Consider the following 23,288-nt stretch of genomic DNA (forward strand, 5'->3'; position numbering starts at 1 on the left):
GTTAAAACATGTTTTATATTTATTCAAAGTTATATTAATAACTTTTGGCATAACCGCATAAAATATACCTTTAAAGATAGCTGGTTGGAACTGAAACTTATTTTCACAGATTTACTATCTTAGGAAAAAAGATGTTTCATGATCTTATTTACATGTTCTTTCTTTTTACTTGTGAATTATGCAGATTATTAGCAATTTTTATGGCGTTAACTATGTATTGACAAAATATAAAATTTTTACTACAGCTGGTCTGTTCTGTATGTGACATATTTACCTTGCATAAACATGATATTATATGATTTTAAATGTTTGTTCACAGTCAAAATCTCATTTGAGTTTTACAAACAACCCTATAAGGTAGTAAATCTGGTGTTACCTACTTTTAAACAAGATGAGGAAATGAATAAACAGAGGTAAAGTGACTTACTGAAGGCCCCTTGTCTCATAAAATAATTAATAGATAATACAAATCCGTTTTGGAAGAGGCAGAGAAGAAGAATAAAGAATTAAAATAAAGAGCTTCTATTCAATTATTCTGTAACTTTTTCTTTGTTTCATATAAAATCTGTCAAGATATAAAAATTACTATAAACTTCATATTAAGTGAAGTAAATCAGACAGAGAAAGAGAAGTATTACTGGGAATTTGGGATTAGCTGATATGTACTATTATATATATAAAATAAACAACAAGGATTTACTGAATAGCACAAGGAACTAGAGTCAACATCTTATAATAACCTGTAATGCAAATGAATCTAAAAAAGAATATACACATATATACATAAAACTGAATCACTTTGCTGTACACCTGAGACATTGTAAATCAATTATATTTCAATGTAAAAAATTTTTTAATTAATGTAAACTTCAAAGTGAGGGCAGAAAATTAACATGCATGATTTTTAACAATTGGTATAGCTAGTACAATTCAATTCATAGCTCTATCACGACAACTTGCCAGACCACATTTTTTAGCACTGATTTTTAATCACTAATGTTATGGTCCCTTTTTGGAACCTAAATAAAAGCAATAAACTCTCTTTCTAGAAAAACAATTGCATAGACACAACAAAGTTTTTCATATGCTTTTCTTGGGTCCTGAAGATCCTTGTGAGGTGGGTTTCATGAATCCAAAGTTAAGAGTTTTGTGCTAGAGGAACTGAAAAGCCCCAAAGGATCATAAAGAGTAATCACAAGTGGTAACTGCTAATCTAAATGATATACAAGTATGATTTAATAAGGAATTTTAAGACCTCAGTCCTGGAAAACAAGTCAATCACATCAACTAACTCAGTACTAGTCTGAAGTGTTAGAATCACCACTCATTCTACTCCTTTTAGTATTTCAATGCTAATGGAACACTGAGAAAGGTGCTAAACTCATTTAACTATTTTAAAGCTATCAGTTTATAAGGAGAAAATGTGAATGCTTCTGCAGCAATGCTTTCATGCAACATATAGGTTAAGCTGTACAATCAGAACTTCAGAGCAATGTTAGGAAAAAAGCATCAGTCTATTATTTTTCCATCTCAATAATTCTCTAAGGTACTAAGTGATTAGAACAGAAGCTCTTTGTTAGAGGAACATGACAGAAGCAGATGTTATTAAGATACAACATATATTTAAATAAAACATTTTCCATTAACCTGCAGCAGTTAAGGGACTATCAGAACATTTACTGTAAAGTGTATGTTAAGTGTAAAGTTGGCAAAGTTAACACAAAAAATTATGCAGTAATTACAGTAACAGAAACATTACTTTAAGAATTAAATAGTAAAGAATATGGCAACAAAGGAAGTTCAAAACATTTTAGAAAGATTGTCAGAAAGTGACTTTATTTTTCTTAGCACTGTTATTTGTAAAATATTTATATGTCAGAGCTATAGTTCTTGGAAGGTGTTGCAGTTCACGCGATAAGAATTTCTAAGAATAGGAGCTCCTGTCGTGCCTGAGCAGTAATAGACCCGACTGGTATTCATGAGGACAAAGGTTCGATCCTTGGCCTTGCTCACTGGATTAAGTATCTGACACTGCCGTGAGCTGCGGTGTAGGTTGCAGATGTGGCTCACTTCTGGCATGGCTGTGGCTGTGGTGTAGGCAGGCAGCTACAGCTCTGATTTGACCCCTACACTGGGAACTTCCGTATGCCATGGAGGCAACCCCAAAAAGACACACACACAAAGGAATTTCTAAGAATAGTGAAAGAAAATTCATTTTTTTCTTAGAAAACTGCCTTTAATAAACTTTTTGCCCAATCTTCCTAACATTAAGAAAGTTTCTATTCTGAGGTGACTTCTTTCCTTGGGGTTAAGGGACTTTGGAATTGGAAGCACTTATTCCACTTATAAGTGAGCTTAGGAGCTGTATCAAGAGAGAAAAAATTCAAACCAAAGAGTTTCTTAGACGGTCTGTCATTCATGGGGAAAAAAAGGTTTAATTTGTTACCTGACTTACATATCAACAATATGATCTTACTATAAGCACAGTTGGCCTTACAAATGGCCACTGGGCAACAGAAGTCTAGTATACAACCCCTTCAAATTAAACAGGGAAATGAAATTCAGACATATTAAGTGACATATCTAAAATAAAAAGGTAATTAATTACTATACCCTAGAGTTATCATCCCTTTAATGAAACAATGGATCTTCCCAATTTAACCTCAAACATATACCCAAGTTCTCGAACCAAGGTAAAACCCTGTCAGCAGTGCCTTTCAGTTCTAGCCTATTCCAGTATGTCCTTCTGTTAGCACTATCTTTGTGGTTTTTTTCGTTTGTTTTCATTTTCTGCTTTTTAGGGCCGCACCTTCAGCACATGGAAGTTCCCAGGCTAGGGGCTGAATTGGAGCTTCAGCTGCCAGCCTATGCCATAGCCACACCAATGTCAGATCTGAGCCACACTGGTGACCTACACTGAATCCGCAACACCAGATTCTTAACCCAATGAGTGAGGCCAGGGATGGAACCCACGTCATGGTTCCTAGCTGGGTTCATTGCCACTGAGCCACAACAGGAACTCTGCTGTGGGTTTTCAAAACTAATGTAAACTACGAACCAAATATTGAAGTCAATCACTCTTCTACAATCCTTTAGAGTTGCATGGATAAGATTCAAGATTCTTAACACAATCTAAAAGACCCTTAAAAACCATCCTTAACCTATCATTTCCCACTTCACCCCACTAATCCTGTTAATTCCTAGAAGCCTGCAAACACACTGCACTCTTCCATATTCTCAAGCTTTTGCACATGCTATTCCTGCTGCACAGAAATATCTGGATAATTTATGAAAAATACTAAGCAAGGGACCAAAACAGGATACTCAAGTGCTAATTTTCCTATTTTTACACATTAATTTTTTACTAATAGTAGCTACCATTTATTTCCTATGTGCAAATGTTTCATGTGCATATTTACTAATAAAGACTTTAAATATACTGTATTTAAATATTCATATTTTGGAGATTAATCCCTTGTTGGTCGATTCATTTGCAAATATTTTCTCTATTCTGTGGGTTGTCTTTTCATTTTGTTTAGGGTTTCCTTTGCTGTGCAGAAACTTTTCAGTTTAATTAAGTCCCATTTGCTTATTTTTTTTTTTTACTGTCATTACTCTAAGAGGTGGATCTGAGAAGAGGTTGCTGTCGTTTATGTCAGAGAGTGTTTGGCCTATGTTTTCCTCTAAGAGTTTTATAGTGTCTGGTCTTATATCTAGGTCCTTAATCCATTTTGAGTTTATTTTTGTGTAGGGTGTTAGGGAGTGTTCTAATTTCATTCTTTTCCATGTGGCTGTCCAGTTTTCCCAGCACCACTTATTAAACAGGCTGTCTTTTCTCCATTGTATATTCTTGCCTCCTTTGTCATAGATTAATTGGCTATAGGTGCATGGGTTTAATTCTGGGCTTTCTATCCCGTTCCACTGATCTATATTTCTGTCTTTGTGCCAGTACCATACAGTTCTGATGACTGCTGTTGCTTTGTAGTATTGAAAAATGGGCAGAAGATCTAAACAGACACTTCTCCAAAGAAGACATACGGATGGCCAAAAAAACACATGAAAATATGTTCAAGATCACTCATTATTAGAGAGATGCAAATCAAAACCACTATGAGGTACCACCTTACACCAGCCAGAATGGCCATCATCCAAAAGTCTACAAACAATAAGCACTAGAGAGGGTGTGGAAAAAAAGGAACCCTATTACACTGTTGGTGGGATTATAAATTGGTGCAACCATTGTGGAAAACAGTATGGAGATCCCTCATAAAGTTAAAAATAGAACTACCATTTGATCCAGCAATCCCACTCCTCGGCATCTATCCAGAGAAATCCTTGACTTGAAAAGACACATGTACTCCAATGTTCACTGCAACACTATTTGCAATAGCCAAGACATGAAAACAACCTAAATGTCCACTGACAGAGGAAATGGATAAAGATGTGGTACATATACACAATGGAATATTACTCAGCCATTAAAAGAAACGAAATACCAGCATTTTTAGCAACATGAATGGACCTAGAAATTATCATGGTAAGTGAAGTCAGTCAGATGATGAGACACCAACATCAAATGCTATCACTGACATGTGGAATCTGAAAAAAGGACACAATGAACGTCTTTGCAGAATAGATACTGACTCACAGTCTTTGAAAAAACTTATGGTTTCCAAAGGAGACAGTTTGGGGGGTGGGGGGATGTGCTGGGGGTGTGGGATGGAAATCCTATAAAACTGGATTGCGATGATCATTGTACAACTCTAAATGTAATAAATTCATTGAGTAATAAGAAAAAAACATTTCAGTCATAGTTTAAAAAAATACAAAAATAATTATTCATATTAACCCACTTCAAAAATGAAGTAGATTCAGAGAGGATAAGGAATTTTCCTGAGGTATCACAGCTAGTGACAAAACCAAGGTTTATAGCTAGAGATCAGATCTCAAAGACTGAGCCACATGAAAATATACATACACATGAATCATCTCTCTTTATCTTAACCTCATTTCCCCTCCCCAACAATCAGTGTTAGCATTGGTAAGGAAACCTGAAGTTTAGAAATTGGTCTTTTTTTTGAAAATCAAAAATAATAACAGAATTTAAAAACTAAAAAAAACAACATTTTGAGCCAGTTTTCTGCCCACTTGTGAGATTTTATATTACAAATACAATATTATAAGAAAAAAGGAGAAAAATAGGTCCAAAAACATAACAAACTTAGAACTTGGAAATCAGAGGCAGCCTAAGTGTCTAACAGTAATAGATAAATAGTAATTGATAGTGTATATAAAGGCTTTCAAATTTTATTATGAAGTAAGGTGAGAAAATGGTTAGATGTAAAAAACTATATGTAAAATATACCTATATGAACTGCAAAACTAAAAAATGGAGGCTGAAGACTAAAAGGACAAACATTAAAACATTAACTATGGTACTGTTCAAGTGGTAGAATTATAGGTCTGTTTTCCCTATTCTCTATTTCATAAAAGTTTTTATTAGTGAAGAAATATATAACCTTGTGGTGCAAAGGTGACAAAAGGATAAATAAGGTTATTAGGTGTCTTAAATAAGGTATAACTGGATTTAGATTGTCCAAGCGCTGAAAGTAAGTTTCTGCTTTGTCAGAGACTACATAATACAACAGGCTAGGAAGGAAACTTATTTATAGTTGTTTTGACTCTATTGATAGACAACATGTATATTTTAGCAAGAATAATAAAACTAAACAATAATTCAAATGCCAATATTCATTCAAAGAACAAAAATCTCATGCTTATTTTATTTTATTTTAGTTTTTTAGGGCTGCACCCACAGCATAGGGAGGTTCCCAGGCTAGGGGTCAAATCAGAGCTGCAGCTGCTGGCCTATCCGAAGCCACAGCAATGCAGGATCCGAGTCGCATCTGCAACCTACACCACAGTTCATGGCAACGCTGGATCCTTAACCCTCTCAGTGGGGCCAGGGATAGAAACCTGTCCTCATGGATACTAGTTGGATTTGTCACCACTGAGCTACAAGGGGAACTCTTCATACTTATTTTAAAAAGTAATTGCCACTTATCAATTAGTAAGAAACATGGCACCTAAACTGTGTAGAAGAATCTCTTCCTAAGGGTTTATTCACATCTATTCCGAGCCAATACAATAACTCAGGTTGATAAAGACCCTTATTCTAAAAAACAGGACATAAAAATTTTAAACTTATGTTTTTTTAAAAACATAAGTTTTTAAAAACTTAAAAACTTATGTTTTAAATAAATCTCATCTAATAGAAAAAACATACCTTCAAACAACTTATTAATATTACCAACAAAACAAAATATTCCCCCCACAATAATTATATCAAGTGAATGAGTTAAAGCTAATGACATTTACACAAAGACTAACAAAAAAACCAAAAGTCAAAAGCCAAGAAAAACCCAACTTATTAATCTTGAGCAGTGATCTTTTTCTCCATATCCCTAAAATAATGACTTGGAAAGGATGCAATGAAAAGAGAAAGAGAAATAAGTAAAAGCATGCACTAAATGTATAGAACAACATAGACTAGTCAATATTAAGTGGTTTTCTTCACCCTACTTCACTATAAAATGGCTGAAAACTGTTTTTTAAAGATGGTTGAGTACTCTGATGGAGAATGTAAAATTTATAGGGTATAGGCTTTTTTCCTACCAATAGACAAATAAAATCCCCCAAAAGGATCCTAGAATTTATTTTGCTATCAATAATTAATCCTTTGTATAAATTAAAGGGAAACACAGTTGTCAGATCTTTAAAATCCTGCAAAATATAAAAGACTTAGAATTAAAAAGTCTTAACTCTTCACAAGATAGAAAACCTTAAGGAAATGAAAATATTTCTTATAAATGGAGATTCCTATTGACCTTTGAAGTTCCAAGGCTAACTTATTAATTGGAAAAGTCATTAAACAGTCTATAATTATTCTTTTCAAAATATGAGATAAAACTATTTTTAAATGTAAATACCCACATAAGTATCTAGATCACTTATCCATTCTTATTAGTTTAGATTGTTGATTAATCTGAACCACTAGAGTCTTCCATTAGTACGAACATCAAGATTATGGGAATTACAAATGTGACTGGTTAGCAAGAAAAGGCTCATGATGGAGTTCCTGTCGTGGTGCAGAGGAAATGAATCCGACTAGGAACCATGAGGTTTCAGGTTCCACCCCTGGCCTTGCTCAGTGGGTTGGGGATCTGGCGTTGCCATGAGCTGTGGTATAGGTCACAGATGTGGCTCACATCTGGCGCTGCTGTGGCTGTGGTATAGGCCGGCAGCTACAGCTCCAATTAGACCCCTAGCCTGGGAACCTCCACATGTCATGGGTGCGGCCCTAAAAGGATAAAAGACAAAAAAAAAAAAAAAAAAAAAGAAAAGGCTCATGAGTACGACTTGTGAAACTTAAATGACTCTTGGCTGCTAAAAATAAGGATTATACATATTCAGTTAAATATTTCAAACTAAGATAAAGGTATTTAGATAGTCTGGCATGAAATGAGGTATTTCCGTTTCTTATTTACGAGGTGATAACATGATTGTAAGATCCATGATGAGAGATATACTAATTCTTGGCAATTAAAACAAAAACAAAAAAAGACGGGAGTTCCTGCTATGGAATACTGAGGATTAATAAGTATTACTAATACTGATACTTAGTAAGTAAGTTACTGTTTTAAATCCTAAAATACTTACGATTTATTAGGATTTAAAACAGTAACTTAACAAAATGGAACTAAACCTTAAAGTTAGAATTAGCAGGAAACAGTTTCTCTTACAGTTGCTGTTGCTTTAATTGTTAAAAACATGTTTATTCGATTAGAAAAAGAGTAATCATATTATCCATACATATACTTCAGCATATGAAACCAATTCAAGCAGTATTCTTTAAAAATGTTTAAGTCAAAGAAATGATATCCAATATTCACTCTCTTACCTTCTACTACAGCTATGGAAATTTGTAAGAACTATCAAAAGATAAATATTCAGAAATCAGTTAAATTTCTTCCTATCTCAAAATATTTTGGACACTTTTAAGCATGGTGGGGTAACAATGAAAATTATTTACAAGTTAATGGCATAATTCAGAATGCACTCACAAATTAACATATTTCTTCTTCCTTAAAAAAGGCAAAAACAAAACCTAAAACCAAGTAGGTTAAAGATATGTGTCAATTCTATTCCTCAAAATTCACATACTTCAGAAGGACAAACTTTTTAAGTATTTAATGAGAAAAAAATTATATGAACCATTCTAATATAGGTCAAATTCCATCACAGTACATATAAAAATGACAGTAATGAAATACTTAAAATGTCAACTAGTAGACCCACTAAATCGTTTTGTTGACTTCATTACATTTTCACCATAAAATATCTAATGCCACAAATGTTTTCACAGAAACTGTCCATACAATAGTGGACATTAAGTTTAAGGAATAATTACACTTCATGTAATTTAGAGAAGAAATAAATGTCAGGTTTGGTTCAGCTGTCCATAACCTTCTTGTCTCCTCTCTTTTCTACTTGCCCACCCCACTCTAGTTTGGATACTAAGGGAAGAACAGGGCACTTAGAAGGAGATGAGAGCCACATCTTCCTGGAAGTCAGGGTCCATGCTCAGAATCTTCTTTCCTTCCACGCCCAAGACAGACAAGAGTTCATTCAGATTGGCCCTCTTCCAGTCAGGAAAATTTTCTAAAGTGTTATAAACCATCCAGCTAGAGGGAAGAAGAAAGGAAAGGAAAGATAAAAGGAAAAAGAGAAACAGAAATGAAGAAAGGAGAGAAGAAAGAAAAAGAAGCTCCATGTTGTTTTCTCAGTGTTACGAAGAATTTAGGATGAGATATAGTTTATAAATATGGGAAGTCAATGTATATTAAAAGTTGCTTTTTTTTAATTGAAGAAAAGAAAAAAAGGCCATATCTTATTTTTTAGTGTGTGTGTTTCTTCCTGAGGGAGTAGCAAAATCTAACAGACATTAGGAATTCATAATTACAATTACTCCTTCTTTAACAGATGCTTGAGAACCAATAATGCCTCTTGGTTACAGTGTGTAACAAATCTCCAGTGGTAACATAAATTATGTTTCCATACTTGATTGTTCACCTAATTCTACATGGAGAATTGGGGGAACTTTTCAAAACACAAATCTGTATACTCTCTTCCCATCCTCCTCCAAATACAGATTCAGAGATCTAAGAAGAGAACTGTTTTGTTAGATATATACATATTTTTGGAAGAGCCCAAGATATTCTGATGATCAGTGAGGTTTGGGAATCACTGGTATAAGTCTTATCATAGATTCCATTAGCATTTTAATGGAAGAAGACTGGCTTTTCATGTGTACCTTACTTTCCCTAGGTTAATATAATCTGATGCTTTCTACAGTGTTTACTAAGTCAGGGAGGGATGCTTATCTCTTAGATAAAAGCATATATAAACTAGAAAATAGAAATGTGAAGTCTTTTGAGAGAAGACTGAGTTGTGAAATCAGTCTTTGTAATCAGAAAGCAAAGGACCAATAATAAATACCAACTTCCCTATAACTATACACACTTCAACATCATTTTCATTGCTTTTGAAAATATGCAAAAGCTTGGAGGTTTTATCCTAAGGACAAAATGGTAATTATGAAACAATTATACAAGTACCTATTGAAAGTTCATGTAGGAAAACTACTTCTCTTAAATTGATGTAGTTGCTACTACCATTAAGCTTTAAGTGCATCAATTAGATATTAGAAGTATCTCTCACCTCTACTCCAGCATTTCTTTGGTTTCAAAAGTCGGTATTTAATTAATTATGCAATAAATGAAATACTGGACAAGCTAAAAGATTGTATCATTCATTACAAAAATTATATATTAACTATACATTATGGGCAAATTATCTGCTTAGTGCTAGTGGTAATTTAAAAATGAATGTTACTAACAGTGAACACAAAACTTACTATATGTCAAAAAGTATTCTAAATCCTTTATGTACATTAATTTATTTTAGCATTATAACAACCCTAAAGGTAGGTTCCTACTATCATCAGCACTTTACAGAGAAACTGAAGCACAATGTAGTTAAGGAACCTGAGCAATGTCACAGATTAAGCTGGAAAATATGATTTGAATATCAGTGCCCTGGCTCCATATTCTGTGCTCTTACTTGATGCACTATGATGCATTTTTTTCAAGGAGTTTGCAGGCTAGCAGGGGATAGGGGACATGAACAAAAACAACAGTACAATGAAGTGTATTAATTCTTTTAGGAAATGTTTTTAACAGTAGGAAATATGAGAGATTTAGGTAAAGAAAAGATAAGAACATAAAGTTTTAGTTATAAACACCTCAGAATGTTTCATTAAAGGTTTTACTTATTAGAAAAGAAAGAATATATTTCATTATATAACTAAAAAAGATGCTCTTGCCTCATATAATTTTATATAGTGTATGTGATGACTTTGTTAACAAATTCCCAGATAGAATCCTGCTGGACTGGGTTTCAAGGGAGGGAAATTAGGGAAATCATTATCCTGATATCCTTCACTATAGAGTTAGAGAAAGAAAACACCCACCCTTGAAAACCAAAGCTTTTTCTGGGATAGGATATGTGTGTGTGATTTGTTTCTGAAGAGCTATGAAAGTCTTAAGTGTCCTTTATAAGCATTGCCTTTTACCATTAGATATGTATTTAGAATTGGTAACCCAAGACTAGGTAAGTATGTACGATGTGGTTCAAAGCTTAAAAAAAAATGATACAGGTACCTACAGCCTCAGTGGGAGTCACCATACACTCAGTATCTGCCTCCAACAAAAATATGCTGTCCCTTTACACAAACAGGATCACTTAACAGAAAGTAACTTGCATTCTTGAATCAATTATATTTCATTCCAATAGTTGCATAAAAGAGTTATGCCACAGCATTGATACACAGAGAATATATAATCTCCTTTACCTAACTTCTAGTCTCTAAATAAAGCAGTGATGATAAAAAAGATTTAACAGAAATAAAGAATAAGAATACTGCCCCCAAATTACCTCTACTTTGTACCATTTCCTATTCAAGAAAGAATTTCTTAAAAAAAAATTTCTCAGTAGGTAAGCAAAAAAAAACAAAAAACAAAAAACAAAAAACAAAAGGAAATAAAAAAGATAACGTTTCAGAAAACTTTATGGAAACAACTGATAAAAAAAGTATTTTACTAATCTTTAGCTAAAAAAAACCAAAAGCTAATGTTGTAGAAAACTGTTTATGGAAACAAGTGATAAAAAAGATTATTTTACTAACAAGCTATTTTCAAACTGGCAAAGATATTGGCATTATATTCCATGTCTTATGAGCATGGTCAAACTGAAATCTCTGGACTTTCTTGGTGCAAGAGCAAATGGAACCAGTTACAGTAAATACTTAGAAGAGAATAATATGGAGCCACTGAAAACACTCCTTTCAAAACATATTTAGACCTGGGAAATGTTCATGACAAAAGCAAAAGGTAAAGAATACCTTATACTAATATATAAGATAATATACGAATATCTTATAATAATATATAAGATATTCACTTTTGTTGGGGGAAAAGTTCCTATGTATAGGAAAATTTCATGGTTAATTATATTAAAATGTTCATATTAGTTATTTCTGGGAAAAGCGATTATAGGCATTTTCTTGGTTTTTGTTTTTCTAAATTCTCTAAAATATACATGTATTCATTTCTAACTGTTTCTTTTAGTAATAAGCTACTATAACCACTTGGGGTCGGGGAGAAACCTAAGAGATAATGGTTTGAGATCAACACATCATTCTCCACCAATGTGCTTGCCAGGGAGATTCACTATGACTTCCAGACTTTCTTAATATAAAGCTGCAAAAAACTTTCTTGGAATCAACTCTAAATTAAGTTAAGGATAATTATTTATTAATGAATTATCCAAATCATATCATTGATGCCTTTTAAGAGGCAGGTGGAAGGAAGAAATAAATTTTATATAAGTCAATATTAATACTTGCTAGAAACTGTGAGTAGAATATTTTAGAAAGAAAGATTAAAATTAGAACTAACATGAACTGTTGGTTATAGACTTTAATGATTCAGATAATGGTTGTATCCAATGAGTATCAGACAGCAAAAGTTACTACATCTATGAGACAAGAGGTTAAATAAATTACAGGGTACTTTTCAAGGAACTAGAGTCAAAAACTGAACTAAAATTGTAGTCTAATAGCCCACCATTCTCTACATTCAAAACTAGGGAGTTGACTGTTATATATAAAAACAAAGCAAATCATACTTACTTAAAGACTGTATAATTACTCAAATGGAATCTCTTTGGATATTCAATCCTACATGGACTAATACATTCAAATACAGTTTTGGAATTTGCAACTGCTTCTTCAAATACATAGATAGTAATTTTCTTTTACTACAGCAAATGAAACACATGATCAAGCTTATTTACATTTTAAAAATAACCAATGTGGAAATTAAATTCCAGAGCCTAAATAAAAATAAAGGGATATGTGGTATTTCAAGTAGTTATTTCTTATAAATTCATATTTTTTAAAAAATCATCAATTAATACTGAAATAGGTAATGCAAATAAGAGCTACTCTTGGGAGTAAAAAACCTAAGAGTTTGGCAATAATGAACATCCTTATGTCAAGAACTCTAATCTACACTGTATACAATAGCCAAGACACGGAAGTAATCTAAATGTCCACTGACAGAGGAATGGATAAAGAAGAATGTGGTACACATACACAATGGAATATTACTCAGCCATTAAAAGGAAAGAAGTAATGGCATTTGCAGCAACATGAATGCACCTAGAAATTATCATGGTAAGTGAAGTCAGTCAGACGATGAGACACCAACATCGTATGCTATCACTTACATGTGGAACCTAAAAAAAGGACACAATGAACTTCTTTGCAGAATGGATACTGACACACAGACTTTGCAAAACTTAATGGTTTCCAAATGAGACAGGTTGGGGGGTGGGGAGATGCACTGAGTGTTTGGGATGGAAATGCTATAAAATTTGGTTGTTAAGATTATTGTACAACTATAAATGTAATAAAATTCACTGAGTAATAAAAAAATAACTCTAATCTACTAGTTTCTTTAATTAAAATAACTTCAAATGAATTAAAATAAAAAGGTAAAAAATATAAAATGAAGAATTTTGCATTCTTCATTAGTATAGAATAACTATTACCATTTATAAGTATTCTAGAGAGGATCTACATTTTAAAATAAAAAACTTCTTTAAAAAAAAAGTATTTTCACTAGACTTCAAACAAAACTTATCTTAAAACTCCCTTTGAAAATTAAATGTGTAGAAGAGGTTGTGGCATTTTAATGGTAGAAATGCTAGAGCCACTACCTTTGCAAGAAAAAGCAAAAGAACAAAGGGCGGAAGACTATTAGCCAACCCTAAAGTGACTGAATAAAAGTGCTTTTAGACACAGGGGAAATATTAGGAAGAAAGAAAAAGAGAAAGGACAAAGTACTACCCCTCAGATTAAAAGAAACAACATTAGACATAGTCTCTATCTTTAAATGGAAGTAATTAAAAGCAAATATTGTTAAGCCCTGAAGGAAAAACAGACAGACCACATGGAAAATGTGAAGGTGGGGGAAGCATGCTGTTTAACTTACACAGTACAGTTAAAAGTAAAAGTAAAAGCAGAAATGCAGTAAATGCTACAATGAATTTGACCAGTATCTTTAAAAAAGGCAGTATACAGCATTCTTATCAGTTTATACACAGAACGGCAGAAATAAAAAGAGTAGAAATTACATATAATCTTGGCTGATTATTCAAAACAGAGCTTGAAATTACTGGTTCATTTTTCAGCCAGAAGTAGCCAAAAAGAAATATATATTTTATATATAGAATTTTATATATAGAAAAAGCAAAGCCAGACAAAAATTTAATCTGCAGGAAAATATCCTACATTTTTATAAAATCTAGATACTGTCTTAAAAGAATATATCTGTTGGTATTTGTGCCTCTCCCTCTACCACTCTTTCTTAATTTCTCATTCCCTCCATATGGCTAAATCACTACCATAAATGATAGCAAAAAGACATATCCAATTTTCATGTCATCATTAACTGAATAGTTTTAAGTTTTCTGTTAATTCATACAGTAGATTGATATACCACTAATATATACCCAAATACAAAAAAAACTTTCAAAGTTAAATGTCCTTAAATTGATCTCTTTCTTGTGATCAAAATTAGGTAGTACAGAAATCAAACAGAGAGAGATAATGAATTGTGTGGCTTTTTTAGAGACAGCCATTGATTTCATGTCTTAAATAATACAGGTGAGATTAAACATGGTATTATTTTCATATTCTCCAAAACAGTTCTCTGTACTTCTCCATCTCCAACTTCTCCCTTCTCTTTCTTTCTTAAAACCACTCCAAATTTATGTCGTACCATTCCTTTTTTTTTTTTGGCTCATCTTACTTATATTAGTAGTAGCATCTGACAAAGCCATCCATTTCTCCTCCTTGACTGTCTTCACTTGGCTTCCCAGGCACCAATTTTCCAATTTTTTTTTTGTCTTTTTAGGGCTGCACCCGTGGCATATAAAGTTCCCAGGCTAGTGTTTGAATCTGAGCTGTAGCTGCAGGCTTACACTACAACCACAGAAATGCCAGAGCCGAGCTGCATCTGCGACCTACACTGTAAGTCACGGCAATACCAGATCCTTAACCCACTGAGAAAGGCCAGGGATCAAACCCTACATCTTCATGGATACTAGCTGGGTTTGTTACCACTGAGCCACAATGGGAACCCCAACTTTCTAACTATTGATAACCATGCTTTCTCAGTCTTTTTGTTGATTCTTCACAATCACTGAACACTGGAGCACTGTGAAGTACACTCCCCTGGAGAGAACTCATCCCATTTCTTGCTTAAATATCTTTGACAGCTACAAAATTTTTACATCTAGCCCCACAATCTGCTAAGAACTCCAATTGGCATGTCCATTGGCAAGTAACATCTCAAACTTAACCAGTTTACAACTTTCCTATGAATTCCAAACTTGTCATCTCTACTTAGTATTTTTAGTAACTCTCAAACTTAGCCAGTCTAGAAGTCAATTCCTTGTCTTCTCCCCTCATCCTCTCCTGTAAGGCAGTTCCTCTAGTAGTCGCTTCCATCTTAATGCAATTCTGTGCTTAAAAATGCTTGGGGGGAAAAAAAAACCCACCTTACTGTCATCCTAGATTTTTCTGTTATTCTCCACATGTAATCTCCTTGCAATCCTATTCATTCCAAATTCAAAATATGAACATGATTACCTCTCACTGGCTTACCACTATCTAATCTTATCTGGATAATTATATAACAGCCTTCCTGATTCCAGTGCTGACACCTTATGTCTATTCTCTACAAAACAGCCAAAATGATTTTTCAAAATTTTAAGACAGATTGTCACTACTTTGCTCAAAATCTTACAATGCTCACAATGCTCTCTTTAAACAGCTCTTCTTCACTGTTCTGAAATCATCTACTGCTCCCACCTAGATCACTGTAGTGCAGCAATATTGGCCTTCTTTCTGTTGCTTGAACACTAGCCACATTTTTACTTCTAGACCTCCGAACTGCTTACTCCACCTGAAATCTTCTACATTTAAACATGGATTACATTTTCATCTCCTTCAAGTCTTTAACTCTGCTTCTCAGGTCAGCATTCTGTCACCACCAATTAAAAACTACAACTCCCTGCTCTAGCATCCCCCTATGCTATTTTCCTGCTTTGTTTTTCTCCAAAGCACTTGTCACCTTCTAATATTTACCTTTTGTGTGTATGTATCTCCTCCAGCACATAAAATTACAAGTCTCCTAAGAGGGCCATAATTTTTCTTTCTATAAAATTTTGTTTAGAGCTTATCTCCAGTATCTAGAATTGTGTCTAGACATACTAAATATCTGCTGAATAAATGAACAAAGCAGTATCTCATACCTTCTGCCTCATCTAAAACAAGGAAATAAAGTTATTTTTTGTGGCTAATAGAAGTGACAGTTAAATACAAGTCAGCTCTGAATTAAATCTGGAATGGTACTAAAGTGAGTTACAGAACTTTTAATTGTATTGTGAACTAAAGCAAGTTCCCTGGTGGTGCTGCTGTTGATCTAGGTAGCACACTTTAAGAACCTACAATGTGCATCCTTTTAGTCTAATATTACTTAGTTCTTTTGCTTCCTGCCTTAACAAAGCAAGGAACAGAGAATGTTTTAATTACATTTATTCTTCTCACTTATTATTGTCAAGTACTTAATTCTGTGTGGGTATTAAATTCAATAAGACATAATTGCTTTATACAGTCAATATGCAGATTTACTTCATATTTACCATTTCTATTGTTTTCCATTCCTTTCTGCATCTCTGACCTTCATCTCCTATATTTTTTCCTTCTGCTTTAAGAATATCTTTTAAGATTTTGTTTAGTGTAGGTCTGCTAATAGAAAATTCTTCATTTTTATTCATCTAAAATATCTTTATTTTACCTTTGTCTTGAGAAATTCTCACTGGATATGGCATTTTACAATGGCAGGTATTTTCCTTCACACACTGAAGTTCTGGTTCCACCATCTTCTGGTTTTTATTGCTTCACTGAGAAGTTGGCTGTCATTCTAATTGCCCATCCTCTGAAGACAGTTTTTCTTTGCCTTCTTTTAAGAACTCCCCTTTGTATTTCATTTCCAGCAGTTTTACTATGATGTGTCAAGGCATGGCTATTCCACCATCAGCAGGAGTCACAGGATCAGACATAATTAGCGTTAATCTAGCATTTAGTTAGCTTTACAGAAGGATATAAGATAGGAAATTCAGCATGCATAGCATCTTCAAACCCATCAAGAGTCCAAGCAACTATTCACATGTATAGCTTCTTGGATCTCTCCCCAAGCCACACAGAGGAAGCAAAGGTGTCAAGGACAGTTAAGGTACAGGTGGTCTACCTTGACACAGAGATGTGCCTTGGTTTCCTGCCAGTCTTACATTTTTCAGATTGTATAGATATAAGGCCAGTATGTCAACTCACAGTTATCTCTGTCCAGAAGCAGTAAGACAGATAGGGTTTCACAGTAAATTTAAGAGATAACTAGCTCCTCAATTGTCTTAGCTCAGTTTATTTCCACAGAATAGTGCCATGAGAAGGCAGACCCAAAATCAGATTTTTAGGCCAGCTAGGTCTGTTCAGGGTCTGGGGTCTAATATTAAATCTTTACTCACAATGTAGGTTTCAAGTCACTTGTTCTGTGGGATATGTTTATTGAATTTCTGTCTTAATATCTTTCATTAATTTTGTAAATTTCTCAACAATAATTCTTTCAAATATCTGCCTCAGCTGCATTATTTCTCTCCTCTCCTTTTAGGTCTCCTATTGAATATGTTTAACATTCTTACTTCAAACTCTATCTCTTTTGTCACCCCCCCATAACTTTTTTGTCTTTCAATGCTTCCTTCTGTATATTTTCTTCTAATTGTTCTACCAGTTCATTAATTTTTTTCAAATGTGTCTTATAGTTCAATCGACCCATCCACTAAGTTCTTAATTTGGGTAATTATATATATTTTATTTATTTATTTATTTATTTATTTATTTCGCTTTTTAGGGCTGTACCCATGGCATGTGGAAGTTCCCAGGCTAGGGGTCCAGAGCTACAGCTGCCGGCCTGTGCCACAGTCTGCAACCTACACCACAGGTCATGGCAATGCCTGATCCCTGACCCATTGAGCGAGGCCAGGGATTGAATCTGCAACCTCGTAGTTCCTCGTGGGATTTGTTTCCGCTGTGCCACAATGGGAACTCCTATACATATTTTTTAGTTCTAGAATATTCACTTTAAAAATAGTTTTCATTTCCCAATTTAAATTTTTGACCTTGTCTTTCATCTTGTCAGTACCGTTATTTTCAGGCTATGTCTGATAATATCCAGAGCTACTGTGAGTTTGTTTCTATTTTCTGATGCTTATGCTGAATTTATTAATGTTGTCTTGCCTTTTCCTCTGGTTTGTTTATTTTTTTTATTATGTCCTAGTTATTGTATTTTCAATTTTGAAAAAATAAAATTCTAGGATCATCTTCTTTAGAAGAATTTCTTACAGACAGGATTCATTTTGCATCCTGTCAACACTAGCAATCCAAGATCACCTCAGTTTACTCAGGATGGACATGATCTGAAGTTGAGGTGCAAAATCACCGAGAGCTTATCTTTTACTGGTTTTCCCTAGACTGCGGCCCTTTGGGGACCTAAACCAAGGTGAGTCCATCCATACAGTGGTAAGCACTAGACTGCATTTCCCACGCCCCCATGAATCTACCCTAAGTGCTCCTAGCATTCTACCCAAAGTGACGAATCCTCCCAGGGGAAAAAAATACTCAAAAGCCAGGCTCGTATTCCTAGACTGGCAATTCTTTTTTATCTTATTTACTTTCCAATGACTTAAAACAGGTTTTGGTTTTTAAAATACATACACTTGATCTAACTTTTCTAGCTCTACTTGGATGGTTGGTCCAAATCACTGTGTCTGTCATTACTAAAACTGAAGCTGAGGAATAGAACTTTAAGTGAAATGCTTTGAATATATCTAATTAAAGTTAAAGTGTACCTACAAACTCAGATGTCTTAAAGTAATTATCAGACAGAATTGTTTGTGTTAAAAATAAAACCAAGTAAGCACCTAAAAAGCAATTTTTAAGAGATGACATTAATGAATGACTCATGTGTATAAAATCAAGACAATAAAATAATTACTTCTTCATATAACTTATTAGAAAGCTTTAAAATGTATAAAGAAGTGACAAGCTTTTTGAGGAAAAAAAAATTTTTGGCAACCTTAACAACTTTTTTGTTAAGAAATTAAATGTGTTTAAATATTCTTGTATAGGAGTTCTCATCATGGCTCAGGGGAAACAAATCATCCATGAGGATGCAGGTTCGATCCCTGGCCTTGCTCAGTGGGTTAAGGATCCGGCCTTGCTGTGAGCTGTGGTGAAAGTCACAGACGTGGCTCGGATCTGGCATTACTGTGGCTGTGGCATAGGCCAGTGGGTACAGCTGGGACTCAACACCTAGCCTGGGAACCTCCATTATGCCATGGGTACAGCCCTAAAAAGATAAACAAATAAATATTCTTGCATAAACATATTTGTAGAGAACAATTTTGCCCTGACACAGTAATTCAATTAGGTATACATACAGCCCACTCTCCTTTACCTACATCAAATTTTTTCCATCAGGTTCAGTTGAATGTTTACTGAACCTATACTACATGTGATCAATAAGGAAAATGAGATACAGTGTTTTCTGGAGAAACTTCCAGTCTAGCAGTAGAGACAGACAGATAATGTGGTAATGCTGTAACAGAGGTACATCTAGAATGCTACAGGTACACAGGAGAGACATCCTGTCAGCATGATGTGCCATTTCAATTACTATTTCATTAGTGACATTTCAACTACTACTTTCTAAAATGCCTGTTTCCTTTGGTAATAAAATGCTAAGCAAAAAAGAAAATGAGTATCACATATCAATTTGTACTTTAAACTTAAAAAACTCACCTGTGTATACATAAACATAATGCATTACATGAGAGACCAAGGTTAAAGAGTGATATGAAAACTTACCCCATCTGGTAGTGCCCTCCAGCACACGGCACTAACAAATTCATTTGTATCATCTTCTTTTCGGTCTTTGTCCAGGACACTTTTGACCGTATCAAACTTAAAAGTTAGCAAAGTCTTAGAAAGTCCTTTATAGTACAGGTAAAGAGAGTTGTTCTCGCTTCCTGAAAAAATAAAATAAAAAACCAATTTTTTTAGAATGGGAGAATTTAGAATTAGGACATCACATTCATAAGGTAACTATCACTCAATGTTTAAGTTCAAAGACTAATATTCTTTCATGGTTAAATATAAAGATTCGGAGTTCCCGTCGTGGCGCAGTGGTTAACGAATCCGACTAGGAACCATGAGGTTGCGGGTTCGGTCCCTGCCCTTGCTCAGTGGGTTAACGATCCGGCGCTGCTGTGAGCTGTGGTGTAGGTTGCAGACGCGGCTCGGATCCCGCGTTGCTGTGGCTCTGGCGTAGGCCGGTGGCTACAGCTCCGATTCAACCCCTAGCCTGGGAACCTCCATATGCCGCGGGAGCGGCCCAAGAAATAGCAACAACAACAACAACAACAACAACGACAAAAGACAAAAAGACAAAAAATAAATAAATAAATAAATATAAAGATTCAAAGTTGAAGAGTTCTTGGGAATCATGTGAGAAAAGGAGTCACAGAAAAACAAAAAATAAAAAACCTTTACTAATCTAAAGAAATAACCACTGACAAATGATATAATATTGATATAAAAATCATTTTAGCAGAGTCTAGAGAAGAATCAGAACTCTTATTATAATGTGATCTTAAATTACATTTTAAAATATTTCTGTCTAGAGAGGAAAAGAAAGTTATAGCACTTAAAAAGGTAAATTTTAATACCCTACAAATTTTATTTTTCATTCCCCAATAAAAAATGAGTAGTCTAGAAACCTATATTTTTGAGCAGTTTTTTAAAGTAAGAGCCTTGCTTTGATAGGGTTTAGGCTTGTATATGTGTGAAGACAGTCAACTTTACTAAATAAAGGTCAGGTCATTTGAAAGTAGTAACAAATATCCAGGCATCAGATGTATCGAAGCATTTGAATAGTATCAAATTTGATTTTCCTACTTCTGATTTAAATTTGTATAAATTATCAACAATGAAAGTCCTAGAATAACAGATCATGACTATTCAAACAGACTGGTTATTGAAGAGAACACAGTGGTGGGGAAAATGAACATCAAGCTTAAGAAGACAACTGTATCCAAAATTAAGATATCAGCAGAAATTAAAATTTTGTCTTCTAAATAACATGTATAGAAATTGTACTAATGGAGAACAACTACAGCACATAATTAAAACCTTATGCTATTTCATGTGGTCAAGGCTTGAGTTCAGCAAAGGAGAGAAGGACTAATCCTTTTTTTAATCCAAGGAAAAGTCAACATGCTACCTTCTGAATGTACATATCATTTCTTGAGTTGGTATGTAGTCTATTCCACTGAATGCAATTACAGTGACAGATATCTACTAAAAAGTTTCAGGAAAAGATAATTTCACTTACCACAGGCTATATAATCTCCATTGGAAGCGAGGCCTACAAAGTTTTTTTCATTAATATGACCTTTGAAGGAACGTAGACAGTATGGTTTCCCTACATTCCACAGCTTTAGCTGGCTGTCTGTTGAACTGAGATAAACACAAAAAGTTAGAACATCTTTAAGATTTCATGAAATGAAATGCATCACTACTAATTAGAGGCAATCCAGTTTGGTGGCTGAGAATGCAGACTCTGGAGCCAGACTGTCTGGGAACACTCAATACGCCATTAATTTACTTTTTACTTCAGGAAATTTATACAGCCTCTCTGGCTTCAATTGTTTTTCATTGGTTAAATGTGAAATATAATAATTCCTACCTTACAGAATTAGATGAATGATATAAGATATTGCAAGAATTAAATTAATTCATTTTAATGCTTTCGATAGCCCCTGGGCAAGCAGGAAATAATCAACATTATCCATCAATAGTACCGCACCATCATCAAACAAGACTGCTCTATTGGGAGTTGTACTTAATTTCAGTTTTTCTAGTTTATTTGATTTACTTTTCAATTGTTAAATATAAACGATTTTCATAAGTTAGTTGTCCTGCTGGGGTGGAATACCATCAATGGTTGAATGGTCTATTTAGCTTATCTTACTAAAATGACATGCAAATGCAGCTAATAATTAAAAACAGCTGAATAAAAAAACACTGCTAATCCTATCATACAAAGACAGGATCTGAATAAAATACCATGTTTTTGTTTTCTGCTGAATTTCTGTTACAAAAGTAGGATCATACAACCTACATTATTTTGTCAAGAACATCTTCCTCATTCAATAATTTATATTTTTTATGTAAAAGAAACATGTTTCTATATCTTTATTAATGATTACACAATAAATCATCTGTTCTCTTACTCTAACATTCATAGAATAGGGTAGACCATGCTAATGTTTTACATAGATTTATTTTATTCAAAGATTCACAACATAAGTAGTATTATTAGTTCCCCTTCAGAGGTGAGGAAATAGATTTGAAGGTTAAGGATAGTTTCAGGGTATCACAGCTAGTAAATGGTAGAGCCAAGACTGAAACTGTGTTATTTCAGAAGCCAAACTTCAAACTCTAGGTACTTCTCTATTGCTTCTATTCACTTTCAACATACCATCAATTCTTAGACATTTATGCTGTTTTAAATTGTCCATTGCTTAACAATATTGCATTGAAAATCCCTTTGTGTGTATTTATTGTCCAAGAATTCAGAGGTTGAAACAATATGTATATACTTTAATATCACTTTTCAGTATTTCCAAATGTACTTGTCTCAAATACTTATAAACATCAATTATGTCCAAGAGGTAGATCATCGTAATTTATAAAAACTAAGAAGGAAAAAAGACTAGTGAATATATAAACAACAAATCCACATTAAAAAGCTCAACTGAGATTTCCAATGTATATAATTAACTAGTTGAAATCAAACTAACTGATTCAACATTTATAAGTCTGAAGTTTAAGAAAAATATTTTTGCCATATAATCTATCATCCACATTTGAATCTGAATAATATTTTAGTTATTTACTACCCATTATTATTTCTAAAGATGGGATACTTTTTGACTAGTTACTACTTATTTTAGAGTTGTGAACTAATTGCCTATATTAATTCCCCTTAGAAAGCTCAGCCTTTTCTTTTTTCTCTTTTTTGGTAACTCAATTCAAATGACCTCAACTCAAATTACCAAGTTCTTATTGAGAGCAACCTGCATGGTGGGCGGTCCCCACTATTAGGCACTGGCATTAATAATCTCCTAAAGGATATTAGAAACCATGTGAAAAAAAGAAAAAAGGAAAACAGTGTAAGATTAAGCTTGAGAAGAAAAAAGGAGAACAATGAAATGGATGACGGAAAGAAGGGACTGTCTGTTAGTAGAAGAGCTTGGTCCACAGTATTTGAGCAATGAGATTTATTTGTCTGGTTGTTATCTTGTTACTGCCAAACAAAATAAAAGACAACTAAAAGCTTATATTATGATTCCCTAGTTCAGAAGGCTTCTCGAAGGATATCTGTCAGGTGTAAGCAGTCATATTTAGAAAGTTCTTTTCA

The 23,288-nt window shown here is 33.8% G+C and overlaps 1 protein-coding gene across 3 annotated transcripts in view; it reads right to left on the reverse strand.

Moving 5' to 3' along the window:
* Nucleotides 1–23,288, reverse strand: part of COP1 (COP1 E3 ubiquitin ligase) — a 200,655-nt gene that overhangs the window by 32,337 nt on the left and 145,030 nt on the right. For all 3 annotated transcript variants that reach the window (XM_047753827.1, XM_047753829.1, XM_047753828.1), the window contains 2 exons: nucleotides 21,198–21,322; nucleotides 19,673–19,833 (listed from right to left, as the gene is read on the reverse strand). In XM_047753827.1, coding sequence (XP_047609783.1) covers nucleotides 19,673–19,833; nucleotides 21,198–21,322 — 286 coding nt within the window. The remainder of the gene's footprint in view (nucleotides 1–19,672; nucleotides 19,834–21,197; nucleotides 21,323–23,288) is intronic.

Source organism: Phacochoerus africanus, chromosome 11, assembly GCF_016906955.1.
Source record: "Phacochoerus africanus isolate WHEZ1 chromosome 11, ROS_Pafr_v1, whole genome shotgun sequence".
In the NCBI taxonomy this organism is placed as follows: domain Eukaryota; kingdom Metazoa; phylum Chordata; class Mammalia; order Artiodactyla; family Suidae; genus Phacochoerus; species Phacochoerus africanus.